This window comes from Pteropus vampyrus, unplaced genomic scaffold (assembly GCF_000151845.1).
Source record: "Pteropus vampyrus isolate Shadow unplaced genomic scaffold, Pvam_2.0 Scaffold1, whole genome shotgun sequence".
Taxonomy (NCBI): Eukaryota; Metazoa; Chordata; class Mammalia; order Chiroptera; family Pteropodidae; genus Pteropus; species Pteropus vampyrus.
The window spans coordinates 20,608,023-20,620,788 of NW_011888782.1; the positions used below are offsets into that span (position 1 = coordinate 20,608,023).

Genomic DNA, 12,766 nt, shown 5'->3' on the forward strand with positions numbered 1-12,766 from the left:
GGTTGGTGGTCTGGAATGGAAGAGAGAGGAATGGGTCGAAGACATATTTCAGACAAACCCGCATTCACTCGGGTTTTCATTGGCGGAGGAACAAAGCACTTCTGCTGGAGTGGGCTTCCTCCAAGAGGTGGGCTTTGAACCTGTCCCCAAAGAAGAGGAATGTCCTGAGAATTGGGGATAGGAGGGGAGGAGGAGCGGGAGGTGGGAGGTCGCTGTGACAACAGTACCACGGAGGAAGCCGTGGCGGCCCGTGTGGATGTGGACAGGAACGGGAATGTGATCGGGGAAAAGCAGCAGAGAACTGTCAAATGATTTTCGATGACTTTTTCTTCCTAAATCTAATAAAAAGTGAAAATCTTTATGAAATGTTTTAGGCTGATGTTCCAAGTTGCTACTCCATCCTTTACTCCTCCCTAGTATTCTGAAAACCAACTTAACAGGAAGGCGTGGTAAGTCTTCCTGTCTTCCTATCTTTACTATCTTAACTTACGGTCCTGATAAAGACCTTGTTCCTGGATACCTGGGCCACCAGGAGACCTCCCTCATATGTGTGTTGTCAGTAGGAACATTCAAAGGGGGAGCGAAGAAAGGCGGTGAGAGGCTAGGTTTCAATTAAGAGCAAAGAATAAACAGGACGGCGTTTGTGTGTACAGGGAGGGTCTGGTGGGGCTGCCAGGTGAAAAAGCCAGTGGGAGTATTTGGGGAAAGAACAGGTATTTGGTGCCTTCTCTTCACGTGGGTCTCCTCTGGTTTTGAGGTTGGCGGGTATGTTCTTTGTTGGCAATGTTGCACTCCGGGAGTGGGATGGGGGCCATGATAGTAACGACATTTACTTACTTCCTGTAAGGCTTTTTACAACACTTCTGTTGTCTGGTTTTCCCTTCACGGGCAAGGTGTGGGAAAGCAGAGATGTCAGTCTAAAGATTTAGATTTAGAAGTAGGATACAGTTTCTCCTGAGCTTCACAAAGTTGCTGAAAGAGCTTAACAAGGTTGTTTGCTTTCCCGTTGTTAGAGTAATGTATAATCACCATAAAACATTTGGAAAATACGGAATGAAAAATGTAAGCACCCATAGCCTGACTATTACTGTTAACTGACAAATTTTTGCAAGTCTTATTTATATTTTTTTATTTGTTTTGCACAATTATGATCAAGTGAGATATACAATTATTTATCTAGCTTTTCTGATCTAATGTTATAATGTAAGCATTTGTCCATTAAACTATGGACTTTAATTTCATGTATCAGCCAAATCCCTTTACCGGATATTTTATGAGTAAATCAGGGACTGTAGCTGGAGGAGAGGCTGCAGCTGGGGTGGAAGGCAGTAGAGTCATTAGACCCAGGCAGCCAACATCTTGAGCTCTTTTAGGAGCAAATGAGTGCGGAGGGTGGGGTGAGGCCAGTGCTGGCTGGTCCTGAGGAAACCCACCCATTTACCCAGCTGGCCTGATTTTGAAAGCACCAGAACAATCCAAGAATGATTGGAAAATGAAAAAGCACCCCGCCGGCCAGAGGTTTCTAGAAGTAACCTTAGTTAGCAGGAGGAAGCCTGGACCCTTCCTCCCAAGCTGTGGAATTAAGGCCGCTTGGGCTAGTTTACCTCCTAATATACAGAGGGGAGAACCTGAGTATACTGCCATTTCCCCATCAGGGGGTGATGGCCTCCCCAGTGACTCAAGCTAATTTCGTGACTCTCTCAGCTCTATTTATGGCTTCTACATAGTAAGTAATCATATGGTGGAAATTATAAGTAGCTCACTGGCTCCAGGTTTGGGATGTTTTTAGCATATAAATTCGGTTGTTAATTTGTTAGTTGTGGGGAAGATTTCCATGATCCAAGGATGAAAATAGGATCTGGGAAGGTGATTTTTGCCCAGCTGTTTACTGCCCAGCTTGGGTATTATCTGCTCAGTATCTTTGAGACGTGAACAAATACCTCATTTACTTGCAGAGAAATGTGCTATTAGCTGGGGAAGAGAGAGGTTTTTTTTTCCTTCCTCTGACTAAATTATTTGAGTGGCATAAAACCTAAATCACTCAATGTAACAACAAAACCGATTAACCAATCATTTATATTAAATGTGAGATTATTATAGTACTTTTCTCCCCATTTGGCATGTTCCCTCCTTAATCTGACCTAAGTTGTTTCAAGATTGTCTTCAGCATGGCACATGGAGAAAGCACACACTTCGGAAACAGGCCTGCTTGGGTTCGAAATCCTGACACACACAATTACTTGTATTTTCTCAGCAGTAAGATGGAAGCAACACCTGTCTCCTTGGGTAGCTTTAAGGAATACAGGAGATGAGGACTGACTTAGAGGGCTGGTCCTTGGTAAACAGTGGTCATCATTGCTTCCCACCACTGCTGCTGGGAAAGCCTCTATGTCTGATGGTCTCTGTGGCCTGGTCTGGCCTGGCATGGGGCCTTAAATGGTACCCTGTGACATGCACCCAGAGATTCACAAGGAAGATCAAACAGCCAGCTTTTCCAAGAGTTTATGGCTTGAAAGCTCATCTCCAGTGAGTGGCGATCTTAAATTCACACTTCCTGGGCCATTTGCCCAAACCCAAACCCAGGCTAGAGACCATCTACGCCTGTAGAGTTGCGGGCAAAACAGCTTTCCCATCCTTTTTTTCAAGCTTTCCATCTGAGTGCATTTGCTTTTCTTGCCAACAGGAGAGAACCCTCAAGATTTTTAGCAAAGGTTTTGTGATCTCTTGAGAGGCAAGGTGCAATACAAATCACTCACGTGTACAAAAAGAGGAATTGTGCCAGAATTGCTTTTAGGAGAGAGAAACTCCAACAGTTATCTTGTGAACTTAAATTAATTTCCTACACTAGCAATTTTCCCATTAACCTTAAACATGGTCCCTTTGCCCGTGGCCTCTACTCAGAACGCTGCTGACCCACCCAGGCATGGTATGTGGTGGGACAGCCCTGGCCACATTCCCAGGCAAAAAAACGCTCCTGCCCCTCCAAGTTGTCTGTCTCCTCCCCTGAGGTGTGTTTTTCATCTATACTGATTTCTGCCTTCTCTTTCTGACTTGCGGCAGCTTGTCCTGAGCCCTGGCTTTCAGAAAGGCTCCATCATTCTCCCAGAGCTTTAGTCTAGGACAGGCCAGGGAGCGCGTCCATGGCACAGTGTCGCCCTGGGCCTCGTGAAGGTGGGCTTTGCCCTGGCCAGCCCTGCTCGGGCCAGGACGCATGTCCTCTGTCCCATATCTCCTGCTGTTTATGTTTAAGTATGAGGGAAGGCTTCAGCCCTGAGCTCTGTGGATCCAGGCTCCCATCAATTTCTCAACAAGTGGCAGGAAAGGGGGCTCTTTTGTGCCCTTACACATCTTATTTCTTAACCCATGAAATGAGTCATTTCCATGGTGAACAGGCAGCGTCTAAGAACCTGGTTTCAAAGTGACTCTTGGTACATTTAACAGAGAAATGCTTCTCAGAGTGTCAAGTCTGATTTGTGCCTTAAAGGATCTTTGTTTTGAAGTAGTGCTTAGTGCAGGGTCAGAAGACTTTATCTGCTGGGTTCAGGAATGCAGATGGTGCCTGACCCTAAGCATAGGTCACTTAATGAGCAAGCAGCCCCCACTGGGCTGAGGTCAGAGGTATTCTGTCCAGCCAGCAGGATCGGACTCCAGCAGCCAGCTGGCCCTTTAGGATGTTGAATAACAATCCTTTAGAGTTACTTCCTGGGGCCCTTCATCTTCTTGTCCTGGTATCAGGGCTGGGGGCAAAGAGGGGCGGGGTGAGCAACTGCACATTTGAATTTTCACAGTGCATTGCAACTGTGAGTACGTGCTGCGGTCGGCCACAGTGTGCCCTGTTTCTCTTTCCAGCATCCCAGTGTAACGTCAGCTTAAAGAAGCAGAGGAGTCGCAGCATCCTCAGCTCCTTCTTCTGCTGCTTCCGTGACTACAATGTGGAGGCGCCACCAACCAGCAGCCCCAGTTTGCTTCCGCCACTGGTGGAGGAGAATGGTGGGCTTCAGAAGGTCAGTCTGGATGGGGAACCGTGAACTCAGCAGAACTGCAGTAGCTGCATATCTGTCCCATTCTTGACAAATGTCCTTAATAAGAGCCTATGACAGTATGGGTGCAGCCATTTACTTCAAGATCCGAAATTACCGGAAAAGTCATCTTTTTTGTTAAAGGAGATCTCAGTCATTCCCATGTAGCAACTAAAGAACATATTTGATGAGAGTTATAAGAGTCACTTCATGTTTTTATAACATAAGGTGTTATAGAATTTAACATCTTGAGAAGTCGAATACATAACCAGAGAGTTAAAGAACCATTAGCAAAGAAACGGAAAGACAAAAGGAGAAACAGACATGGAAAAGAGCCAATAATAAATTTAAATGGCTTTAACTACCTTGTTTAATAACAAACATGTTTGTTTCCTATACTTTTACACATATCAAACAAAAATTTTTAAACAGATTGTAACAATAGGTGAAAGAAAATTCTACCCATGTACCGTCTATATACATATTCTAAATAAACTCAAAACGTAAAAGGATAAATAAAAAGACATCCACAAGTATAAGCAAAAAGAAAGCAGGGGTTGCAGTGTTAATTCGGTCTAAATAAATGTTAGGTAAAAATCACCAAGAGAGGCAAAGGGGATTATTTATTTTGAAAATTCTCAAGATCGAAGACACAAAAGTCGCAAATCTTTATGTCCCAATAACACGAGCAAAGGACGTGAACAGGCATTTCACAAAATAGGAAATACCGTTGGTCAGTAAACATGAAAAATTGTTCAATATGGTTAGTAATCAAAGAAATGCGGACTAAAACAATGAGATATCCTTTTCTATTATCAAATTATCAAATGTATTTTTAAAGATAAGATTTGGGTTTGGCATGGGGATAGTGAGAGGGGGGGTAGAGGATATAAATTGATTATCAGTAGGAGTGTTAATTGGTTACACCTTTCCGGAGGGAAATTTTGCGATATGATCTTAAAACCTTAACAATATGCCCATTTGTTCACCCAAGCAGTTCCACTTTATTGACATAACTATGGATGCACAAAGATTTAACTGTAAGATACGATCCAACATAGATTACGATATTGCAAAATTATAAACCCGATAATCAACAATTCTCTTTTACAGACGATAAAAGATCTATAGAATAACCATGTAATTAACGCGGCTATTAAAAATGACATCTCATAAATATTAGTGATGCAGGGAAATTTTTACAATATATCACTTAAGGGGGAAAGGCTAAAATATAGTAGGTGAGTATATGTATAAGTATGTATACAGTCATATACACACAGAGGCATTTATAAGACTAGAAAGATGTATGCCAAACAATGACGAAATTATCTCGGACTAGTGGGATTACATATAGGATTTTCTCCTCTCCTTTATGTTTTATTTCTTTTTTTTTTTTCTTTTAGACTTTCCCATTTTCACAGAATTAGCTCAAATACTTTTGCAATTAGAAAATAAATTAATTTAAAAGTACACATGAATGTAAAGAAGGGGATCCTAGGATGTCGGCAGCCTGAGCACATGGCTCTAACCATTTAAAATCCCTCTCTTGGATAAACCCTGGTGAGCCTGCTGGTGGAGCCTGGGAAGTGCATTAAGGCTGCCGATTTTCGTGACATCTCTGGGGAAAGAGCATGCACTGGTACTCATTGAGAAGCAGGGAACCACCAACAGTGAAAAATGTCTCTTGTCAAGTCCTAGGACAAAGACTTAAAATATATAGTCCTGTGAGGTCAACCAGCCAGCAAAGTCTGTGGGCCCACTTGATATGTGTAGTCCTTGGAGGCCCTGTACTGATGAGCTGAATTGCTTTCAGTTCTTGTGCCCCGGTGGAGCCCAGGAGTACAGAGATTTTCTTCATCTCTTTGTGGTTTGTCAATTTGGACTCCGCTGAACCATGAAAACAGCACTCGGTGCTGGACTTTTCCCTCATCTGCCACTGCCAAGAAAGTCCAAGTCGAAAAACTAGAATATATGAGACTCTTACCGAGGTAACACTAATGGAAGAAATAGAAGAGAACTCTGACAATTCACGAAATGATATTTCAGGAAATGAATTTTGAGTACAGAAGTAACTTTTAGAACTTAAAAAAAAAAGTCCATGATTTCTAAATATAAAAATTCAGTAAACAAACTGAGGGAAAGGAGAACGAGAATGGTTACTGCTGAGAACTGAATTAACGTTCTGAAAGAACAAATGAAAGAAATGTCTTACGGTTCAGACCAGAAACACAGAGACGGTAATTGGCCAGGGCAGGGCGGGGGACACCGAGGAGATCTAACATGCACATGATAGGAGTTCCAGAAAGAGAAAACGTAATAGAAGAAATTTTTCTTGAGCTGAAAGAAAGCTTCAGTGTGTAGATCGAAAGGGTTTCCCAAGTCTATAGCAGGATTAGGGAGGGCAAGCAGGGGATCACAGGCCTAGATATATGCTGTTGACATTCTGAAATTAGGTAGAAAGAGAAAATCCTACAAGCTACCAGAACAAGTTATTTTCAAAGAAAAGAGAATTATACTGGTACCAGACTTCTTAGCAGCAACACTGAAAGCCAGAAGACTATGGAAAAATGTTTATAGGCTATTGAGAGAAAAAAAATTACAAACCAGAAATTCTTTGTGACCAATATATCATTTATCAATTAGAGGAAAAGAAGTACATTTTCAGACATATAATGATTCAGAGAGGGAGCAAAAAAAAAAAAAATCTGGTCGAGGTCGATATTCAGTTACAATATAATTATAGAAAATGTAGAATAAACATGACCGTTAGGAATAGGACTATAACAAGTAGCACAATTAGAAAATAGATTCTCAAAATTCACAGAGAGTGAAAGGGGAAGTAAACAAATGTGAACAAGCCATCAAAATTAAGGAAAGTGAAAAAGAACAAATAACTTAATAAATAGTAAACCTAACATAAAAGTAGACATAAAACCAAATTTAATGAACCAAATTCTCCTAACAAAAGACCAAAACTATATCAGATTGGCTTGAAATATTCAGCCATATGTGTTGCCAAGAACATACCTGTATCAGATAGGAATGATTTTGGCAGTAGGTAAAAGAAAGCTGACAAATAATAGCTTAAACACATAGGGGATTATTTTTGTCAGATAAAAAGCCTGAATTTGGCCATAGCTGGGGTTAGTTTAGATGCCTGATGATACCATCAGGGACCCAGTCTCTTTTTGTTCTTTCTTTCATCTTTCTGCTCTACTATCCTTAACATGTTTGTCTTCATCCTCATGCTTAGTGTTTATTATCTCAAAGTCAGAAGCTTCAGATAGCATCTCATTGAAGGGGAAAAGATAAGGAAGAGTAACAATAGCCATGTCTGTCCCTTTTATGGAAAATAACCCCTTTTACAGAAAACTCCAAGAGACTTCTGCTTGTGTCTTATTGGCCAGAACTTTGTCACATGGCTACTCTCCAGCAGCAAGGGAGACACAAAACGGAAAGCATTTAGACCAGCAAATTCCTGCCCTCGACAAAATCGGAGCTCTTTTCACAAAGTAGAAAATAGGAAGGACTGCTGAGTAGCTGTACCAGTCAGTGTGGGTTCAGTTATGCTGCAGTAACATCCCTCAAACCTCAGAGGCTTAGAACAATAAAAGCTTAGTTTTCACTCATGCTGCATGCAAGTTTATCATGCATTGCCTGTGCCTTCTGCTCTGTGGCACAGTTCAGTAGAAATACAGTGTGAGCCACATATGTAATTTAAATTTTTTTCTAGTAGCCTCATTTAAAAATGTTTTTAAGATAAATTAGTTTTAATAATATATTTTATTTAACCCAATATACCCAAAGTATTATTTCAACATGTTAACCAACAGAAAAAAATTATCAATGGGATACAATTTATTCTTTTTATCTCGCTAATTCTTCAAAATCTGATGTGTATTTTACATTGATAGCACATCGTAATTTGGACTAACTGCATTTCACATGCTCAGTAGCCACATGTGACTAATAGCTATTGTTATTGGATCGTATAATTCTATCTTATCCTCATGGACCTAGACTGAAGAAAGCCCCATCTCTGCTTCCATGATTGTCCCAGCAGGCAAAAAGGGAATGTGGTAATCATGCAGGTTCTTAAAGTTTTCACTCAGAAGTAACATGTCTCGTTTCAACTTACATCTTATTGGCCAGAGCAGTTCACGTGATTGAGCCTAACTTAAGAGGCATGGATGTGTAATCCTGCCATGTGCCCAGAAAGAAAACTAGAATGAGCTGTGCTAATGACTGTTACAGCAGGTGGCTAATAGTTTCTGACCCAGCATTAACATGCAGTGATTTTTAAAGGTGGAAAATAGATGAGCAAAATGTACTAAGTAGGTCAAATAAAAAGTAAAAGTGGAATATTAATATCAGACAAAACAAGGCCAAAAGCATTAAACAGGAGAAAGAGGAACATTTTATAATGCTAAAAGTTCTAATATGTGAAGTGTATAATAGCCATAAACCTTTAAATACCAATCAGTAGTACAGCCAAACATATAGAAGAAAACCATTTCAATGGTTAAAACTATCTTCTAAAAATAAACAGCAAACAACGTAGAAAAATCACTGGCAGTTTCTGGCTAATGTAATAAGATAAGAAAATGAAACAATTGTCATAAATATGAAAAAGATACAAAAACTAGTTTTATCTGCAGGTAACATGATTATTTACATAGAAAACCAAAATTAACTACAAAAAAATTTTTAAATTATTTAAAGGTTTTGATACGGTGGTTCTTATTTGTAGACAAATGTGCTGTGTTTCTGGCTAGGAAGACTTGAAATTTATACACAAGAAAAAATGTCTAAGAATAGCTGAGAAGTTTCTGGGAAAAAAAATAGCGAAAGATGACTTGCCTTAACAGATATTAAACCTTACTTTCCACTGGCGTAGAAAGATATTTCGGTGGAATTCGTATGAGGAGATGCCACTGAAAACCCTAACGCAGCCCCAGACTGAGACGTCCCCCCTCCATGCGCTCTCCTCATACTCTCCCTCCCCCAATTTTAAAAATCTTTGCTGTAGAAAATTGCTGTTAGTGAAGGGAACATAGTCCGTACCCTAGACCTGTAGAGAATAAAAAAAGTGGAAAATCACTATGGTCATAGTAAAAGTTTTTTTTTAAATAGTATCTGCCTAGATGAAATGACATAAGGAAAAGGTATTGCACCCCAGGAAGGTGTCCTGTTGTGTTTAGCTGTGTGTATTAGAGAATAAAGTTCATTAAAGGCAGTTCCTCTGGCAGAGCTGAGCTCACCTGGATTTGCTGTTCATTCATGGACCTCCTTCAGTTAACATTTATTAGAATGGCTTTTTAAAGAAGGAGGGTCAGTCGCTCTGAGTAATTCCTCATCTGTATAACACTTGACAGTTCAGTCTGTGAAACCCCATAGAAAGAGCCTGTGTCAAAGAGGAGCAGCCGATTCCCAGAGCAGGACCCTCTGCCCTTTGCTCTCGGCTTGGCCGGGTCCCCTGGAGCGCAAAGCCCAGACCTGTTTGCTGTGGAAGCAGATTCCAGCCTGTCTCTACTGCTGCTGCCTCGGCTCTCCCTGCCTCTGGGGCCTCAGCATGCGAAGAAAAGGGAAGGCTGTGAACTGAGGCAGCAGATGGCCTCTAGGTTTCCATCTGCCCTGCATATTTACTTTGTCCTGGAGAAAAGCTTCCATGGAGGTGGCCTGGAATGGCCGCCATTGCCACCATCGCAGTGGCACCCTGGACCTTCAGGCCACTTGCCCACATAAAAGTGCCTGTAGCCCCCGGCCAGAGGCTAGGAAGAGTCAGCTCCTAGGAGACACCAATAGCAGAGACTGGGGAGAACTTTGAAGGGTGATGACGATGTAAATGAGACTGCTGGACACTCGCTAATACATGCGTACCCCATGTGCACACACACACATGCATGTAAACCTCTAGGGTAATTTTGTAGCACAAACATCTAGAGTAGCATCCTTGGTCATAGTCTGTGCTTTATCAAGCCCTTCAGATGTTCGTTATTATTATTTCTCACATCACTGGCGTGCTCATCTCACATGAAGGTACACCTGTTCGCAGTCTCCCACTGGCTCAGTGTCCTCAACTGGAGACGATTTTGCCCCCTAGGGAACATCTGACAATGTCTGGAGAGATTTGTGATTGTCACTACTGGGGGATTCTACAGGCATCTAGTGGGTAGAGGCCACGGATGCTCTTAAGCATCCCACAATGTCCAAGACAGCCCCCCAGGACAAAGAGATATCGAGCCTGGAATCCTTAGAATCCTTAAGAGAAGCCCCAAGTGTCCTGGAAAAGGGAAAAGCCATCAAGGTTATCTCAAGAGGAACAGTTGCTGTTCCATCACAGAGGTAATGACTGGGGGCTGGAGGCAATCAAGTTTCTAAATGGTTCTTAGAGTCAGAGCTCAGAAAGGAGCCAACCACCTGCCCTGTCCACAGTAGGCTTGGCCCCTTTCTGTGAGGCTTCTGTCACCAGTGACCCCCTCAATAAAGATGGATACACTTTTCACAGATCGTTCAGTGTGGGAGAGCGTGAAACGGTGCATCTCCTCCTCAGAAACCATAATATTATTCATCGCCTCCCATCCCCCCACCTAAAAAAGCAGCAGCAGCACATAAATGGGAAATGCTCAATGAAGATAAATTTGTTCTTTTATTAGCATTTCTTAATGATGCTAAAATGAAGTGTTTCCATCAAGCAGGTTTGGCATGGCGGGAATTCCAGGCTGCGGAATGGTTGAGGCCCTTCCTTGGGGCCTGAGTTTTCTTCACATTTCCTGTGAATACAGATTTTACTCCCCTTAAAGAGAAAGCTGTTCCCGTGTCTGTGGCCTCAGGACACTTCCTGTACCTTGCCTTGTCCGCTCTGCCCAGTCTTCCCCTAGAAAAGGACCAAGAGTGACCAGCGGGTTCCTGGTGATCTGATGAACTTGGCTTCCTTTCCCTGCCTATTGTATAGACTTAAGGCTTAAGTCTTTTTAGGGAAAAACTTACTTAAAAGAAGAAACAAGCCAATTATTAGAGGGATTCATGGATCAAAGTAAAGTATGGGTTTTCGTTTTTGTTTTTCAATGAAGGATTAAATTCCTGAGAGGAAGGGAGGCATTGTTCAAATAAACAAGATGATTAATGAGCCTGAGGAACCCAGCCCGGTTTGTCAGGGGAGGGAGTATCTGGGAGGCAGAGTGGGGTCCAGGGCCCTAAGTGTGGAAGGTGTTTGGGTTCCTCCTGTTCGTTAAATACCACCAAGGTACAGAGGATAGAGAAATCATATGCCTGCTGTACTCAAGAGTGCTTTCAAATTTCTTTTCGGTATATAATCTACTTTTCTTCAAATCTGACAATGATTTTTTTTTTTCTTTTTCCTCAGGGTGACCAGAGGCAGGTCATTCCCATACCAAGTGTATGTATATTTTTATCCGATTTTATTTGAACATTCATAAAATCTTGTAGCTTTGGGCCTACTAATGTGAAAGATTTTATGTTCTTGTTTATGTTGAGTTTTATCATGCGGTATAAACAGCTCTGCTCTGTCGAAAAGAAAAATGAAGCTGCATTTTAAACTGTGAGCAGGAAGTTCTGTAGAGTCGCCTTCTTCAGGAACAGCAGGATCACCAGCAAATCCTCACTTTCCTTCTCTCCATGAAGGGTCTGAATAAGCTGAGACAGCGTGCCGCCCTCCCCGACCCCAGTACCCTAGTGCCACCCAGCTCCACAGACTGGGGACATACTTTTGCCCAGACGTTAGTCTTTGTAGCAGGTTCTGTCCCGGTGGAACTGGGCTCACCAGGCCCATGTCCCCAGCGAGCAGACCATTTCTGACTTATTCAGCAACATCGCAGCTTGGCCATAGTTCTGACATCAGAAAATCGCCCCAGTTGAATTCCCTGATCTTGCAGGATCCGCCCGCACGCCCACAGGCTGGCCGTACTGTAACTCTTCCCCAGCTGGGCATCCTGCAGGGCCCCGACTTCTGTCTTCAGCCCTGGAATTCGGGAGGATAGCTGTACCAGTGTTCACGCCTAGCACAGGCCTGGACCGGCCACCCCTCACCCATCCCACGTCCCTACTGCTCCTTCTCTTCCTCCTGCTTTGCCAGTGAAGCCATTTGGAGCAGGAAACCAATGACTGACTCCAAAAAGAAACTTGCTGTTGGGTGTCCATATCAAACAAGACCTTTCAGGCAGTCCTGTGATCTTAGAGAAGGATATAGATTTTAATAGAAGATGTCCATAAATGGATATTTTAATCCATACAGATTCTTTTAGATTGATTCAAATCTGTTCTCTATTTTTTCCTTGGACTTTTTTCACATATTTTCTGGAAACATCCAAGAGACATAGCAATCCTACATTGAAAGGAATGGATTCGTTAGTACAGGTTGACTCTAAATTTGGTAGTGCATATCACTTACAAATTGCCCCAAAAGTATTTATTTGATAATTTTATTTTTCTCAAAATTTTAACTTTCCATTGATTAACAGGGTGTAAGAGTTTGTAGGGTGATTCTGACTTTACCAGCATGACTGGGATGCTCTTAGGCATCCTATAACATCCAAGATGCCCTCCATGGCAAAGAGTTATCAAACCCAGAATGCCAGTAGTGCTGGGGGTGAGAAACCCAAGTTCTTAGGGGGTTGGGCTTTGTTGGGGAAACTGATCAAAAAGATTGATCAAGCAGCATGTCTTCTTATCCAGTGTTTGAGTAGGATTAAGATCTGTTCGTGTATTTTTCCTTCGACTTTTTC

At 42.1% G+C, this 12,766-nt stretch overlaps 1 protein-coding gene across 10 annotated transcripts in view; it reads left to right on the top strand.

Annotated features, from left to right (window-relative positions):
* The window catches only part of CTDSPL (CTD small phosphatase like), a 118,999-nt gene that overhangs the window by 84,274 nt on the left and 21,959 nt on the right, over window positions 1–12,766 (top strand). For 7 of the 10 annotated variants that reach the window (XM_023537355.1, XM_023537140.1, XM_023537194.1 and 4 more), the window contains exons 2-3: window positions 3,850–4,004; window positions 11,389–11,421. In XM_023537355.1, the coding sequence (XP_023393123.1) occupies window positions 3,850–4,004; window positions 11,389–11,421 (188 nt within the window). Of the gene's footprint in view, window positions 1–3,125; window positions 3,172–3,849; window positions 4,005–11,388; window positions 11,422–12,766 lie in introns of those variants that run through there. The other 3 variants (XM_023537220.1, XM_023537106.1, XM_023537296.1) reach the window with 2 other exon arrangements.